The 18,341-nt window shown below is 41.7% G+C and overlaps 1 protein-coding gene across 1 annotated transcript in view; it reads right to left on the reverse strand.

Moving 5' to 3' along the window:
• tprn (taperin) overlaps positions 1–18,139 on the reverse strand; it is a 32,565-nt gene extending 14,426 nt beyond the window's left edge. The window contains 5 exon segments of the mRNA XM_042509261.1: positions 16,044–16,494; positions 16,496–16,549; positions 16,551–18,003; positions 18,006–18,120; positions 18,122–18,139. Of these exon segments, the coding sequence (XP_042365195.1) occupies positions 16,044–16,494; positions 16,496–16,549; positions 16,551–18,003; positions 18,006–18,120; positions 18,122–18,139 (2,091 nt within the window).
• Between the last annotated feature and the right edge of the window lie 202 nt (positions 18,140–18,341).

The following is an 18,341-nucleotide window of genomic DNA, read 5'->3' on the forward strand; positions in this document are numbered from 1 at the left end:
GACTCTGCTCTCTGCTTGTATTTTCTTCCTAGTTTGCTATGTTTGGGACGTTTGGAGGCATGTAGCTTGGAGTCGACCGTGTTGCATTGATTTGGGTGTTCCATTGCCTAACCCTCAGTAAAGAAAATCTTGTGACCGTGATTAGATAAAGAAATTTATGAAGAAAATCTAAGAAATCTTGACTGTAAATACTCCCCTTAATCTAAGGTACTTTTCCTTAATTTACAGCCTCCAAATCTGAAGCTGAGAGCAAAAGAGTTCATTTAAGATCACATGCAAACTTAGTTAATGACCAGAATTTTAAAAAGATACAAGCATTGTATTGGTGCATGGGTTAAATTTACTTCTCCAATGTAATTTAATGTAATTTATATCTATAATAATTTCAATATTGTACATAAATCACATAAAACACAAGTTTAAAGTATAAGGAAGAATGCAGGAATGGGAGGGAAGATTTCAAAACAAAATGAGAGAAAAAGAAAAAAAATCTTGCGACAGTTAAACTGTTCAGGAAGCTACTAGAATCATTTCTGCTCTCTGGTAGATATTTTTGCTTGCTCTAAAAAAAAGAAGTTTTGAAGCTGAATACAAAATGAAAAGGACTTGTAAAATCTGTGTTTGTCTGCAGGAGCTGCAGCAGCAGCTTCAACCAGACTGAGAGAAAACACCGAGCTGAGTAAATAACATCTATCCCACAGGTTCCCTTTAACCAAAGTTTCATCAGCTCTGGTTTGTCTTGTTTGTATGTTGTGAATGAGGTGCAAAACGACATGGGGAGGACAGACAAAAGAAGAAGTGAGGGCGAGAGGAAGAAGAAGAGAGTCGGCAGATGAGATTATGGCTTCATGAATGTGCCTCTGCCAATAGGCGACATGGGAGCGGTGCCAGGAAATTTTTCCAGGCCACCCAGCATGGCGTGTCCTCGTTTGGTGAAAAGTGGTTCCTACTGAATGGACGCACACACGGATACACACACAGAGGGCGAACTCCCTGGCAGCGATGATGGGGTTGGACTCCAAAGCTGCTGAGTTACAGTGGAGCTGCGACACAATGGCTCTTGCTACCAGCTGAGGGAGCAGCGTTTAGTACATGATGTAAGTCTGACTGGGTGTGCATCTTTTCAAAATGTGTTGCTATATTTATCTCAGTGGGGTCAGGTGGAGTAGGGTGGGGTTAATCGTGTTGGTATTGGGCGTGCACCTGCTCATGTGCAGTATAAAGCATTAGATGGCTCTAGTGCATAAAAACCTACATTACATTAGAAGTTTCTGCTCAAACACAGCACCTAATAGGCAAGTTCAAGTCCACCAAAAGGACTAGCAGTGCGTACCTGTTTGGAGAAGACTGACCAGGTGATTAGAGCTAATCTCCAGCCAGGTAGATAATATTAGAACAGCACCACAATGAACCGGCTGAGGAGTTGAGCTGCTGCATTAGTGCCTGAAGAGAGGGATAATAAAGCCTACATGTTCTCAAACAAAGCCTGCCGTGTACCTCTCCACTGCGCTGGTAAATTGGGATTAACTAGTGTGAACCAGAGGACCTCATTTGTGGAGACAAAGTGGCGGGTGCATCATTAATGATCAGATGGAGAGAGAAATTCACGTCACATTTCAAAAGTCTGTTCTTTCTTTTATCCATTTATTATTTTGTCCTAAATTGCAGATATGAAGATGAACTGTTCTACAAAGCTACCGCTGAAATAACCGTAAAAGAGTATTTGGACTTGTTGAGTTATATGTGATTGCTGGCTTTCCTGCTAGAGAAAATCAGTGTCAGTTTCATCTTTGTATGTTCAAAGAGGCCCGAGATGTGTTTAGTTTAGCTTAGAATTAACACTGCATGCATGGGGAAACTGATAGAGTAGCTTTGTCAGCATCAAACATATAATAACACCAAATTATAATGAATTATTTCATCCTGAATAATAACAATGAGGGAGGTGATGGGGGAGACGTGAAGGCAGAAATCTAGAAACCTGGACATTCCTGAAACTATCTGCATGGATAGAAAACATTAGCGGTTCTTTACAAATATAAACCAGCAGGAGACAGGCTGCAGAGGAAAAAGTATTTGAGGAAAAGGTTTGCCTCTGTGACGCACCACAAAGTCCCAAAACACCATAATACATCACCACAAACAGTCCGTAAATGGTACATGATGTTTTAAGAAACTTTGAAGTTGCTGTCCATGTGTAATGATTGGGATACTTGTGCAAAGCAGCAACACCAACAGTAACTTAAATCAGCGTAAAATGTACTGTTTTGTCATTAACTAACATCACTTAAAAGTAAACCTATCGTGCTGTGAGTGTGAGGAATGACGCCTGACTGTAATGGAGCCCAATTTATTTTTAAATCACTAGCTTCTGTTGGTGTAACACAGCGATCACACCTATCAGCGCATTCTTTACTGTCATTATGAGTAATTTGCTGAGAGTTAACAGCACCCAGCTGCCAATAACACATATCTTAGCAGCCTTCAATGAGTTTACAACAGAGACAAAAAACAAAATAACTTCATGGATGGAAGGTTAAATCCTGTAACGTGCAGCTCCAACCTGAATATCAGACCTTCGGGCTATCAGCGACCCAAAATATTTTAGTGAAAGGTCAGGAGCTAAACCCACAGTACACCTACTGAACCCCCCCTGCAGCTGAAATCCATGCAGTGGATTCAGGTCACAAATGCACATGCTCTTGTGTAGGTGGAGCTTCTCATCTCATATGAGGTTAAATCACTTTTATGTGGAAAAGCATCAAGTGCTTCAACCATCACAACGCCGACATTACTGTGGAAACTGGAGTGTAGGTGGCTGCAGCGCGGTGTGGGCAGCGAGCAGAGCAAAATCTGTTTACACTGCCATGTCTCAAGACTGCGTGAGTCACTGCTGTAATAGTATGCCCTTTGTAGCCTTATGTGAGTACGAGTGTGTGTTTAAATCTCCCAGTGCTATCAGCGCTGGATTATCTGACTGATAAGAAATGGATGGAAGAGGAGACACACTCCCAAAACTTTTTTTGTATCAACAAGCCCCCAAACAGATTAAACTCATACCAGTGGAGCTCTTTTTACAACATTATGATCCATCTAAGATCATAGTTTGCTGAGAAGAATGAGCTGGCATGGACTGATATGACTGAATATGTAAAGTGATACCAGCAGGGTGGAGATCGAAACCTTTCAGCAACCCACACGCTGTCATTGTGGGAGTGTTTGATATAGAAAGCTCACTTCTGGACTATTGAATGGAAGTGTAGATAGTCGGGCGTGTCTGAAAAGCCACAATCAGGACAAAGGACAGTATAAATCCCACACTGGATCAGGATTAAAGATGTTCTCAGGGGTCTATGATCTACATTGGATCAGAGCCTCATTGTTAATTTAATGATTTTTCCATTAATTTCTTTTTTTCGTCTATTTCTTTTCCTTCTGGGTGTGAAAAGAGAATGGGTGTGCCTCACAATGCTCCTTAGTTAAACCGGTGGTGAATGGCTGTAGAGTCAGTTGGATTTCGAGCAGTGATAAGGCTATTGTTTCAGTGAACTTTGGGTCGGGGATGAGTCAATGATCAACAGTCTCATGGCATCACATGGTAAAGATGTCGCATACCAATTAAGGTGGATAGCATGAACATCTAGGAGAAAAACAGCATGCAGAAGCCCTCAAAATTTTGCAATATTAAAACATTTTTTAAGGGAGCTTTGCAGAATTTAGCCTGCAGACTACTTCTCTTTCTACATTAAATGCTGTAACATATACAAAAAAAATTACTTGGAGTTTGGTTTAAATAGTGTTGCAGTGTTATGTGAGGAATAAAGTGTACAGCCTGTTCAGTCATGCACCTTCAGAAAAACCAACTGACCCCTTAAAAAACACAGCTGTCGCTAATAACACTAATAAGGAGATTTGTCTGCCAACACCTGCTAATGACGATCCAGAACATTTCTAAATTACCGTTATGTGCTGACATTTGGGGAAATACTTGTTTGCTGCTGTAACAGGAAGATAAGAGTAAAAATGAAAGTCAATGTAAGTTCTTTAATGACCATATTTAAGGGATCCTCAAAAAGGTTTTTATTTTAGCCATGTTTATTTTGTGTTTAGTGCTAATTAGCAAATGTTAGCATACTAACACCCTACACTTAGAGGGTGAACATGGTAAACATTACCTGATAAATATCAGTATGTTAGCATTATCACTGTGAGCCTGCAGCATCAACATTTAGCCTTGGTAATCGATACATTTAAAGGCCCAGCGGCACCAAACTGACTTCAGATAAGTAGTGACAAAGGCCAACTGTTCCTTTGCCTCACGTTGCTCGTTTCTTGGCCAAAAGTTGCAATTGAACACACCGCAAATGCTGCCAACTTACATGTATCTGTGCCTGCGTGAGGAAATGACTCCACACCATCAGGCGGCAGTAGTCTGCATTTGTCACTCAAAAAGGAAAATCAGAAGACTGACAGAGCGGATTCAATATGCTAGTTAGCCAGTTAGCACATTAACCTGATGGTGACAGAACTGATGATATTTATTGTGCACTAGTGAACAACACACAAACAGTTACAAACTGTCTCTGCTCAGGAGCTTAATGGCAACTTTCTCTTCTTTTGTTCTGAGCTGGACAGCCAATCAGAGTGATTTCTTCCACCAACGCTATCCAGCATCACTCCCATTCAACAAAAACCCAACAAGGCTGGACTAGTGTCAAAGGTACGGGACACACCGCAGACACTCACTGATTGCCCAACACTGACCAAAAGTTTGATGTGTAAAGGTTTTAATATTATCAAAATGTGTCCAGTCAAAAATACCTGCATGTGATCCTTTCTGTACCCAGACGTAGAAAAAAAAAAATACTTTTATGGTTTTGCTGGCAGACAATAAATGCAAGCGTTCTTGCTCCATGCACACCTGGCAGCTACATCCCATACAGGCTGTGGTGTGTTGACGTCAAGCATGGTGTATTTAACAGAGTTCAAAGACGTCACCAAAACATTTGACAGTATGGCTATACTTTACCCCTGTGGTATCTGGTGCCATTTCATGCAACCAAATGCTTCCATCCACATTAAAAATGGTATTAAATTAAGTGGTATCAGTACCGCTTTAAGGGTACTGGACTGGTATTGGAACTGCTATCCTAATTTTTTCAACCACACCCAGCTCTAACGCTGTCTGTGCCAAAGAACGGCCTCAGATCAGCCTGGAAGAATCACTTGTCTGTTTGTAGACTCTTAGTTATTACGTGTTTATGTAAAAATTAAACAAATAAATAAATCATACAATTTCAAATGTTGATATTGGTATCAATCTCAGAAATCTCCATCAGGCTCTAAGAAAAACATCCTAGACAAAAAGATGGTACAAGTATGTGAAAGAATGAAAACAAAACACACTTTTGGAGACTTTTTAACCGATCTTGGCTTCACACGGGGCCTTATGAAAACACACGAGTCCTCCCTTAAACATCAGAGGGCTGCTTGGGTCTCCACCCACGGCAGGCCTTATTTAGGTCTGCTGATTACAGAACATGCTCACCAGGAAACCCATTCAAACATCTTTATTAGACGATTTTACGTGGGTCCACTAAAAATGCTCCTCATGACAGCACCGATTACAAAATCTACAACATCAGCACTGATGTCACAACGTGTGTGTGTGTGTGTGTGTGAGACAGAGAGTGTGTGTCCTTATCCTGGAATCCTAATGACAGGATAGAATGGCCGCGACTTGTGTTGCCCCAGCGACAGGCGCCATGGATATGTGACAAAGGGAAACGGGAGAGTAGAGGTGGAGGCAGGCAGTCAGAGAGAGGCAAACACGGCAGGAAGACAGACGGCTTTTGATCATATAAACAAGAAAACAAATTATTAAGTGCATCACTCAGTGACAGACACGAACAGAAATATTATTTAAATGCTGCACAGGCACGGACGAGGACTTGTTAACCACGAAAACAGTCAAGTACTGTAGATTACACACAGGCTCCATGGACAAAGCATTTGAATAAAATTTACATTACGCACAAAAAGCACCACATACGGCCCCAGATTCCAAACAGAGTTTTGCATTTGTGATTGAGGAGATAAGCTGCATGTATTCTTTAGTCATCAACGCAGCTGGGACAGTTTTACTAAAGATTTTATCTTTTGTTTATCAACAAAACACAACTAATTGATCCAGAAAAGGTGTATATCAGAGCAGATGGTGAAAAAAACCCACAACAGCTATTAAATGTCGTGGCTTCTACCTGCCTCCGTCACTCGCCCACTCTGTTTCCTTTTATAAACTTTCAAAAAGCCCCGTCTGTTAGCATCCTCCGCTTTTAGTCTCTTCATCTTCTTACTCATGCACTCTAAAGACACTCACACACTCTCACACACACACGCACTGAATTAAACATGACTATGATAGTGGGGCTTTGCTGGCTGAATTCTAATTACACTGACTTTGCAGGGTTTGCACATGTGCCCGAGGCCTGTGTGGGAAACCTGCAAGTGTGCATTTGTGTGGGGGTGTTTATGCAGAAATTAAGCACGGTCGTGCTTCGTGTGTGTGAGAGAGAGCGTCCACATCCTGCAGCCACAGAGCCCTCGGAAGAAATGACAAGCTTGTTACGGGGAAACCATATTTGCGCTGCCAGTGATATCAGTCTTAAAAGACAAGTGCACCTCTCTCCATATAATAACGAAAGCAAGTATAATTTTAAGTCACAAGAACATCCATGGCCCATATGAGAGGAAAGGTGGCCATGAAAAACATTTTAAGACTTCAAAAACAGAGTTTGACTGATATTTTTAAACACCAATAGATCAAATGACTGAGTGTCATGTGAAGGTGTTACTTTTACTAAACAAACTGGTCTCGCACGTTATGGTCTTTTAGCTCAGTGACTTGGTTTTTCAGCTGCAACTTTACTGATTTGGTTGTCTTTCAGCTCTCAACATTTGTTTTTAGTTGTAACATTCAGTTTACAACAACAACAACATCAACATAAAGCCCTGATACACCCACAATAAACACGCTGCCTTAAACACACACACTGCAACCCTAAACCTATCTAGACATTCGGGGTTGACCGATAGTGTTTTTTCAGGGTTGATAATTGTTTTGTTTAATTATTATCCTATTTTTCTGTGTTATCTTTTAAATGTTTGTCATTTGGTAAATGTTGAAAGTAATAAAGACTTACCTGAATGTTATGCTGGATGTGGTAGAGACAAATACAAACTTTATGGACTCTATCAAGAAGCCAGAAAAACGACTACAAATGAATGCTGGATGTGTAAATAGGCAGTTTGCTAACAGATTAGCCATAACAAGTTTATGATGTGACACTGCGTTAATGTTAAAGCCTATTCTGCTGCCCACAAGTTTGCCAGATCAAAATGTAAAATCAATGTAGCCTTAAGATGTCAAATTGTACATTAAACTGTATCCAAAACTGATTTCAGACACCATGATTGAACACAACTTTCAAACTCAGTAAATGGATCCTCTTTGCAAATTTCAGACTTCAGACTCTACGTTTTACCAGGAAGCTGATTTGTGTTTTATGCTTCTTAATTGGAGGGTGTTGTCCACATCAGATTAAACATGACGCTGCTTTGGACTTTGAGGATGTGATGTACAAGGAAACATCGCAGGTCTTGACTCAGATTTTGTTTTGATCTGCAGAGCAGCAAAAATAACTGATAATATACAGTATAATGAAGTGACAGATGAGGCTTAACTGCAGATGATCATACTCGTGGTTATTTTGTTGTCCAAAATTAGCAGAGTTTTGGTCTTCTTTCTTTAATACATTCAGTAAAGTCCTTAATATTCCTTTTAAACTGAGCCCCTTGATATCTATCTTTGGGGTACCCCCCGAACCGGTCAGTTTCTCTAAGAAACACTCAGGTGTTGTTGCATTGTTGCTTTTGCTTTCCTCATAGCCCATAGATGTGTTTTGTTACATTGGAAAAGCCCTAAACCTCCTTGCGCAACGTCCTGGATGTCTGATTTAATGTCCTTTTTATCATCAGAAAAGTTGAAATATTCCCTGCGAGGCTCATCTGCCAGTTTTTACAAAAGATGGCAGCTTAACATTTCCTATGAAAATACTCTTTTCTCTCGGGACCCCATCTGATCCTCATTGCATCTAATTTCTTAGAGTAAGCATCTTGACTATTATTTTTCCTATGGTGCTCTTCTTCCTGGTTATATTTTTAATAACCTTTTTTTGTTATTTTTGTTTTAATTACTTTCTGGGGTTTGAGGTGTGTGGGTGGGGTGTTAGGATAATGTGGTGTTTTGTTTTTCTGTTCTACCACACCACAAAGGAGGTGGGGAGGGGAAAAAAGACACTGGGATATGTATTTGTACTTTGTACTTGATATTTGTACAATTCTGATTCTTAATAAAAAATGTAAAAAATAAATAAGTAAATAAAGAGACTGTGCACATATTCAAAATAGAGGACTCTGTGTTAAGTAACCATCAGTTACTCTTAAAATAATGCCCTATCCCAGGGATATTCACCATGTTTTCTAAAAAAAAAATTAAAAAGTCAATATATTAGAGTTACAACTTAAAGACACACTACTAATCTGATGCATATCTACTGTTATTTCACCTCAGCCACAATAAAGAAAGACCAGCTCTTTGGATACTGAATGGCCAGTTAGTTTGGAAAAGGAAAAACTTTTTTTTTTTTAAAGCAAGGGGGCGGGGAGAGTCAGGAAGTGTAAGGGAGGAGAGATGGGGAATGTCTGCCGGGTGGTAAATAATTAAACACAATGGACTTTCACACCTGTAGCTCAGGCGCACAATGTAAATGAAGGAGTGTGCCCTTTCATTGGCCTTCCTGTGTTACAGAGAGCTTTTAACCAGTTAGGTTTGGGTATTTTTAACCTGCTGAATGCATGACATTTAAGCACAGGGAAAAATGTGAGAGATGAAGATGTAACCTTGACATGCATGCGCAGTGGAGGACTCAATGCCTCAAAGATATGACTTTGATTTGACTACAGTAGAGGGAGAGAGATCTGCAATTTCTCCATTAAACTTTTTTTTTAAATGCATGTCATTTGCAGCTTTTTTTTCACACGGCAGGTTTTATTCATGTCGGAGCTGCTAGCTTGTAACTTAATTGTTGCACCGATATGCATCAATAAACAGTGTCAGTATGTACTATAGTAAATACTGTTGATGCAGTGTACAGTATATTTTAAATATAGGTTGTTGTCACACTGACCAACAACCGACAAAAAAAGTGTTGTTACCAGGAAGTCATATGAATTGTCAGGTAAGTCAATGATTGGACAGGTTTGGTGACATCATCAGACACCATCAGTGCTACATGAGCCATATGAGGAAAGAAAAAAAAGCAAACAATCAAAAAAAAAAAAAAACATATGCATACATTAGGGAGGGGGGGTTGCCAAATATGTTTTTGTAATGTTCTAAAAATCTGTCTTTTTTCTTTTGTTCTTTTAAGATTTTTTATCGATTTATGTATTGGTATTATGATTATTTATTATTATTTATTTATTATAATCTTAGAAGAATGTCAATTAAAGTTGCTCTCATGTATATTTGTCTTCTTGTTTACCTGACATATTCTTGTACATGTTTGTTGAATAAAGCTATAAGAAAAATAAAATGAAATAAAATAAACCCAAAAAAGAGCTACAGGAGGAAAATTGCTGAATTCCTGTGGCTGACTTTATTGTGTGTCATAAAGAGCTCGCAAAGTAAGAAGGTGATTATGAGCCTTAATAGCTGAGACTGCAACTGGACTCACATTCTTCAGTGTCAGGGAACATGAGTGCACCCATGAGCTAAAGCATATAATGTGTTACCATGGTTACCACATTATTAGATCAGTGTTTTTACTGACCACTTAGGACAGTGGTGTTTAAATATTTTTGACTGAGGTCCTCCCGCAGACTGATCAAATGTCTGTAATTACACATTCAGTGCCAAGAGACTGTAAAAATATGTGATTAGACAGACTAGACACTAGAAGTGATGTCATAGCTTTCTCTCTTGCTAAAGCTATCCTGGATTTGTGTTTCATAAAATATCACATAAAAATATAATTAAAAAATCATAAAATGTGCGTAAAATAAAATATTTAGAAAAAGTGTGTTTCATGTGAAAATATGTGACGAGAAAAATTACACACCAAAAATCACATCAGTGGTGTAGTAACTTCCTCTTTCACTGAAGCTACAATGCCTATGTGTTTCATCACAGGATTTCACAAAAAAAACCCAAAAACGGGTCTTGCTCATTCTTTTGCTTCCCAGCTGACAAAAAGACCAGGAGTCAATGGATAAAAACACATCAAGTGAGATAACGTAATATGTGCAACTGGCTGCTTGTAGATCAGAGTAGATTTTGGTGAATATCCATGTAGGAATATGGATGTATTTTGTATAATTTTTTTACTTTACTTTTTGTTTCTTTATTTGTTTGTTTTTTAGAATTACTTGCTTGACTACTGTACTTTTTTATGGTCTCATTAGGGACACTGGAAGGGGTGAAACTTCATCTCTTTATTGTATTTAAGTGTGAGAGGACACTGGCTGTGATAGATCTTAAAGGAACAGAACTTGAGAGATTGATATATAACCAAATCCCAAATTCCATTAGACTAACAGCATCAGACTGAATATCATTTCCAGAAACAATTACACAATCCTCTTCACTAAAGCTAATTATTAACTCGACAGAATGGTCATAATTACACATAAATATGCTGCAGCAGTTTAAACAATTAGAGTGGTTCCTCTGTGTGAACACACAGAAGTTGGAAAAAGGCGGGTAAGCTCATAAAATCTCTTCCTCTCTCTCGCTCTCTCTGGATGTTGTGCTGACAAACACATGGGTCCGTCTCCCTTTTCCCATAATAACCAGTCAGAGGGAGCAGAAACTTCAAAAACAAACCACTCCACCCCCTCCGTGTCTTGTTGCCAGCTGTATCTCTCCTTGACAGAGAGTGGCGTCGTCTAGTACGAGGATTTTTTTTAAAAAAAGTCAAGAGAGACCAATCCAATCAGACTGCAGATGAAAAATCGAGTCAATTCTGGTCTGTGTACTTCACTAGAAAGCCCGAGTCGATTTTATGCAAATGTGGGAGTGATGCGGTACAAGAAGCTGCACTTGACCTACATAGCTCTTCCACAATTCCTTCCCCAATAGAGAGGAGGAGATCACAGGAAGCTGGAAGCAAGGGGACAGGCCTTATTAACCACCACTGCACAGGAATAAAGCAATGCACTGTGGGTAGAGGAAAAAAACAACAAAGCAGAGTGGTGCTTGTGGAGCGATAAGAGTACATGAGACTGAGCTGGATGTGGTCCAGCGTTCATACAAGTCTTCAGAGAGTTCAAAAATCCGAACGTGCAGCGAGACAGCGTGGATAGAGTAACATATTTTTGGAAAATCTAGAGGAAGACTTGATGATGTGCTTTGGTGAAGTTCTCAAGTACTGACGTGCATGTGGAACATTCTTCTTCAGCCAAGTTCCTCGTTAAAAATGGTTTGCTGGAAAAAGAGCGCTCAAAAAAGCCCAATCCCGACCAGAACGCTGAGCCGAGGCCATTCTCGGAGGCTGCTCTCACACAGAAGCGGCACTGAACAAAAAATTCCGCACAAATTATACAGGCCAGGCCAAGCCTCGATGCTTTTGTAATTGCCTGCGCAGCCCTGCCCAGAAAAGAAAAGAAGACAAAAAAACTGGGCCTTGATGATGACCAAGAAGAGCAGACAGACGACAAAAGGAGAAAGTGTTTGGTTTGTGAGCAACAAGGACAAAAGACAGGATGTGCTCATGGTCACAGTCTCTGGAAGCCTGCATGCACACGCAATAAAAACATATAGACCACAATCAGACTGCATGCTGCTCACACAAGTCAGCAGCCTGAATATCCGTCATTATAAAGTCATGATCTGCGGGCAAAACCCACAAAACTTTATTTTAACTTCTCGCCCTGATCCTTGAGTCTCAGTTCATACCAAAAATGCGATGCATAAGTTCAAGAAAATGTAGAGGAAATGTGGCACAAGACATCCATAAATTCTCATTTAAAGTTATGATAAATATGATGGCATTCTGGCTGGAGGTGTTACTGATTCCTGAGGTTGGGTATATTTTTAATTTTTCCATACTACTGCCACTCAAGCAGATTAAAATGTCAGTTTTAACATGGCCAAATTCAAAGGCCAAAACCAGAATGAGGTTTATATGAAACTTATTTGTAAAGTCCTTCCAACCTGCATCTCACCCTGCCCCGGTACAATACTGATTTGATTTGAATGATGTCCCCACTATATAGAAATGCAGGAATGACGTTAATTTTTAGGCCAACACAGAAGTTAACATCGTCCTGGTTCTCTTAACAAAAAGCCTATTGGATTTTTCCATTAGATTTTGGATTACTGTAGAAAATAAGCTCTGTGGTAAAGAAACGTTTGATGATTACATGTTTTGTTGAGCAAGATTATCTTCACAAATGAACACATTTATGATTTTTGAGGCCTAAATGCAATTACCAGAAGTAAAAAGCTAAGGTTACTCTGTAAAAAAACTACACCACGGTTGCATGACTTTTGTGTCACCACCACAACAAGGCTGTTAAGTCGTGTTCAGTGTGATGCGGCTCTGTGGTTTCACTTAGCCACTTGTTATAATCATCTTTTTTAGACACTTCTTCTATCTTCTGATATATTTACTATCGTAGAACGAAACATGAGTGTTGAAATGCTACTTTTAGGACTCATTGTATGCTGTCACATATGCCCTTTTTTACATGATATAGCACCGCATATCAGAGTGTGTTTACATGGACATGAATAACCTGTTTATGATTGGGGTTTTGGAGTATCCCATTTATGTGTCTGAGCATGTAAACACCATATTCTGTTTATGAGAGACACAAATATGCTCGCTGGAGAACTCTAAAAGAAACTACAACCTATACGCAGAATGTCAATAACCCTATTTCTTTGTACTCAACACCACATCCTGAATATGAATATAACCAGGTTAGCCTCATACACAGGTTATTGTGTATATGTTATCACAATAACTGTCAAAAAACTATTGCATCTTCGCACACAACTTCGTACCAGTCTCTTTTTGCCATGTGCACTAAACAGCCTTATGGCTTCATACCTGTTAAAAATAACTTCAGCCTGTCGACTGAAACAGAAATAATAGTAAACATAATTTCAACATAACCCATTACTATACATTATTCAACAAACAGAAACAGAATCTGCTGAATAAACTTAAATAATTTTAGATTGTATATAATATGTTACACCAGCGCAGACATATTTACCAAATATAAATATGTGCTTAAGTAGCTCTTGTATTTCTAACCCCCTAATGCTCAGGCAGGAGGAATGGTTGAGTTACAGACCAATAACAAAACTTTTCTCTCACTTTACTTTGAGAAATATAAACTTTTCTTTCATTTAACAAAAATCAAATGTTGTCTAAATACAAGAACTTTATCTAATGAAAAAAAACTACAAAAGTGCATAACTTCCAAGAATTATTGAAGTTCAATATCCAGTTAAGCACAGTACAAATGTGATATTCTCAATATTGCGACTGCAGACTCACTGCATTTGCTAGTCGCTGTTTCCACTTGATAAAATCTAAAGTAGCCTGAGTTTCGTGCCCCAGTTGTAAGAGGTAGTTGGATTTACTTGGAGAGCAGAGGATTACAGCAGACCAGGTCAAGGAAACAACACTGCGGGCCAACGTCTGAGAGGCTGAGACATCAGCCTAGATTGAAGAGCTGCCAAAAGTCTCAAAATATTCGGCATTAGAGGCGATGTGGAGCTTTGTAAATCACAAAGGGTTGGATTGTGATGTAACTGAATGCACAAAACATTTCCTCTTTGGCAAACGGAGTACAGTAGGCTTAAGAGGAAGGGTGAGGGATGACATACGCCTGCCTGGGCTGGACCCACATGCAGGATGCTGTGGTTATTACATGCTCCGCACCCTGAGCATCTAAACCACTATGATGCTCCTAATAATGTGTTATGGCAGGTAGAAATTCAAAACACAAGCTGAGATCTTTTGGCCGAAAATATGCTCGACACTCAGGCTGATCCGGAGCATAATCTGAAAGCAGCCTGCAGCAACTCTAAAAATTAATTAGAAACGTTCTCTGATATCTAATTAATCCCTAATACGGATGAAACAGGAGCAATTTGCAGAAAGACCTTCACCAAGCAAGTACCAGATATCTGATTAAGATAACGGTGATGCCCTAAACATAAACTTTGATATCATTTAATTATGATTCTGGCAAATTTTCAGCTTTAGGCAAAAACACAGATGAGTTCAGCTGTGAAAGAAGCAACAAATTTCTTTGTCAGAGTCTGGAACAGGTCAGAGCTGGCCCGAATTGCCGAGCCAAATCCTGAGAACTGAATACAGCCTTGATGAGATTGTTTAGTCAATAGGCTTGGAGGGCCACCTAACCCAATAATGCGCTCTGTGACAAATAACATGCCTTTGTGGGACGGCGATCCGCAGGAAAAAGGCTCCGCGTGCCGTTCCAAGTGGCTGTGTAAACACACGCTTTTAATCCACTTATGCACCGAGGCCTGAGAGCAGGTCAAGTGATGGGACGTGGAGATTTAGAGTGGCAGACACACTCATACTCGCCCACAACACATGAAAATAACTGGGGGGATTAAACCAGGAGGCGGAAATGCTGCTTGAAATTTTAAAAAGCACAGGTGACCGGAGTGCACTGGCTTGGTGAAAGAACAATAACGTGACAGATGCATGGAGATAGAAAGATAACACAAACAGAGCCTTTCCCGAGTGACATTTGGCTACTAAATTTAGATCAGAGGAAACTTTCATGATCCCCCTGGCAAGATTTGGCACATGTTATGCGTGAGATTGTAAGGACACAATAATATTCCCACTTACTGCATAGTGCAGTGTTTTAATTTTTGATGCATCCTTTTGGTGTGTTTTTGACTTATCTGTTTGGCTTTTAAATATCAGAAAATATTCAGGGCTCACACACATTTTAATAAAAAAAAAATTCAAGGAACCATAATAACTTTTTTTTCATCTAGTATACTGAGTGCTTAGTAAATTGGTTTGATTTCTTTCAAAAACATGGAAGAAAAGCAATGAGCAACTTTGCAAGCAATGTCCTGCAAATTGCACAAAATTAGTAAATGTAGAAAATGATTGAGAGGGGAAAAATGTCCAGAAAATTATATTTAAAATATTAAAACTTATATTTCAGCATAAGGCCTGCAATCAAAGTGTTGCCTTCAGGTTCAACCTGCCCCTCCCTTTTTTGCTCTTTTTATTATTAGTGTTACAATTAATATTAATTTAATTTTTATTTATTTGTTTATCTATTCATTTATCATTATTATTAGCAATATTATAGTAGTAGTAGTAGCATTTTATTATACTTTTAAGTACTTTTTTGGGTAATTTACTTTTTTTTTTAACCTTTTTTGGTCATTTTTAGGTGTTGTTTTTTTTTAATTAATTTCTTGCTCATTTGGGGGTATGTTCTTGGGTTGCTCATAGCTTTTTCTCCATTTTTAAAAGAAATCTGTTTGCTCAGGTTTCAAAGGGTTGACAAATTTTATGATTATTACTTATTCCATGACTCTTCCATGACTTTTCCAAGCCTAGAAAACATGATTGAGAAATTCCATAACTTTTCCAGGTTGTCCATGACCGTGGGAACCCTGAATATAACAAAATACCCATCACAAACTCTCACACACTAAGTGATATCTTTATACGGTGTATCATGTGCGCTACACAGTCTAAACTCCAAAGATAATCAGTTAATGAAGCAAATCCTCACATTTGAGAAGCTGAAACCAGCTTTAGAGTGCATTCTTTCTTGATAAATAAGTATTAGTTTTTAAAAAATGGTTTTGACTAATCAATTTACCAATCAAAGTCCCTGTGGATGCCCCAGTGGACACAACCTGTCAACAAAGCCACAAAGTTAGGGTCAGTTTTTGCTCTCACCTTTTTGCCCGTGGATCCCGTCTTGGAGAGGCAGGACTTTGCGAGGGACAGGTACCCACCGATGACCTCGATTTCCTCCACAGCTGGGTAGCGTTTCTTCAGCAGGGTACCCAGCTGAGCATATGGGGCCTGCGGGGGCGTTGACCCCGGTGGAGCCTCACTTGAGGTTTCCTGCTGCGGCTCAGGAGAGCCCGGCTGGCCCTCAGGCTCCGCCCTACGTTTAGGGACCACAGTGAAGGTGTTCCCCTTTCGCCTCTGCACCATGGGGCTGGGAACGGGGACACGCTGCTGAGGCTCAACCTCGATGTCATCTATGTTTGTGACTGGCAGCTGATCTGTGGGAGGTTGCTCTGGAGCTGGGGAGGGGGAAGAAGGAGCAGGAGAGTCTGAGGGAGCTGGAGAGAATGAGGGGGATGAAGGGGGTGAGGACAGAGCAGGCGGAGAGGAGGGGAGCAGGAGATGGAGACAAGGGTTCTGAGGTCGGAGGTGCAGGACTTAGGGGCAACAGGGGATGGTTCAGGCTTGGATAGCCTCACCACCTCCTTCTCCTTATTTAGTTTCTCCTCATTCCTCTTTGTTAAGGTGGGCGTAGGGGTGTGGGAGGTTGGCACTCCTGGCGTGGACACCTCTGCCACTCTGTGGGATGGGGAAGACTTGACAGGACTGGACGGGGCAGCTGGACTGCCTGTTGCAGGTGAGGCAGCACCATGTCGCTTGGGGATCACTGTGAAGGAGTTGCGGGACTGCAGGCGCAAGTTTGCCAGGGCTCGAGCTTGGGTGTCCCCATCAGGAATTCGGGTGAGGTCAGGCTTTGGGGAGGGGCGGATCTCAAAGTCCGATGAGGAGCGAGACACTTTGAATGAAATGGGGCTTGAGGGGGACTCGGCACGGACACGACGGGTCTCTGGAGAGCATGGCACCTTAGGTTTGGGTGGAACCTCTGAGAGCTCCCAGTCTCTCTCTCGGACAGGCTTGGTTTGACCCCTGTCTGGCTCGTCTCCTCCAGCAGCACCACGGCCTCCACTCTCCTCAAACCGCTGACGTAAGGCAGGCGGAGGGGTCCCGGCAGAATGCTGAGGGCTCCCCAGCTCAGAGACAGCAGGCTGTGGCTTTGGTTTGGAAGACAAGGAACCCTGGAAGACAGGCGATGATGGCTGGCTGCTGACCGACGGGCCCGGCTTGGCCTTTGGCACCAGATCTGGCTGTGGCTTGGACCAGAGTCGCGGCCTGCTGCTGGCACTACAATCCAGATCCAGCAGGTTCTCAGTACTGTGGGACTTCTTCTGCAGCTTCCCATAGTTGCTGTCAAACTTCTGCAGCATCCGGCTAACCCTGCCTTGCCCCTCACCTGTCTCATAGGATGGGGCCTCATGGTCAGGGCGGCCCAGGGTGCTCAAGTTCTCCTCACTCTTGCTTAACGTGGTGTCATAAATTACCACCTCCTTGGCTCTTATCTCAGTCACAGCACTCCCTCTCCGGTCCAGGAGGTCGTTCAGAGAGCTGTAACTACTCACACCGTTTTGCTGCCATTTGGACCCGGTTTTAACCCCTCCAGCTTCCGGGAAATAATCCGGATCCGACTCAATTATGATGATATTCTCAGCGCGGATAGTCCGTATGCCGGGTACACTGCCATACAGCTCCAGGATGTGCTGCACCGGCCGAGCGGCGTTTTCTCGGTCCTGTCGCCTCCTCCGCTCCTTCTCCAGTTTAATAAAAGGGTTCTCCTCCAAGGGGCCCAGGCTTTCTTGTAGCACCAGGCTCTCCTGTCCGTCGCCCTCCCTCGGTGTCGTCCTCTCCGCGTCCGTCGGCTCTTTGTTGTTCGCGAAGTGTTGACTGGCGGTGGTGATGGTGTAGCTCCGCCCGGACCCGCCGCTCGGTCCGCTGTCCCTCTTGGGTCCCCCGCTGCCGTTCACATTCCCCGTCAGCTCCCCGTTAACCCGCTGCGAGCCGCCGGGCTCGTCTCCGCGGCTCCTCCGGACCCGCCGCCCTTCGCCTTCCTCCTCTCCAAGATCTCGCGCTTCCAGGCCGGCATCCTCGGGCTCTCTTGCCCGGGCTCTTGGCGGAGCACTCGAACCCTCTCCTCCGCCCGACATCGCGGAGGGTTGCTGGGAGGGGATGAAGAGGGAGAGGCAGGCTCTGAGACGGTTTTGCCGCGGTCAGGTGCTGCTGTAAAACCTGAATCCGGCTCTGAGTGTACCTGCAGCACCGTTCACCGCACACACATCCCTCCCGTCTGTTTTTTCTCTCTCCTCTCCCTCTGCTCTCTGACTCCCTCTCTCTCCACACAGACCCTGA

Source organism: Plectropomus leopardus, chromosome 20, assembly GCF_008729295.1.
Source record: "Plectropomus leopardus isolate mb chromosome 20, YSFRI_Pleo_2.0, whole genome shotgun sequence".
Classification (NCBI taxonomy): domain Eukaryota; kingdom Metazoa; phylum Chordata; class Actinopteri; order Perciformes; family Serranidae; genus Plectropomus; species Plectropomus leopardus.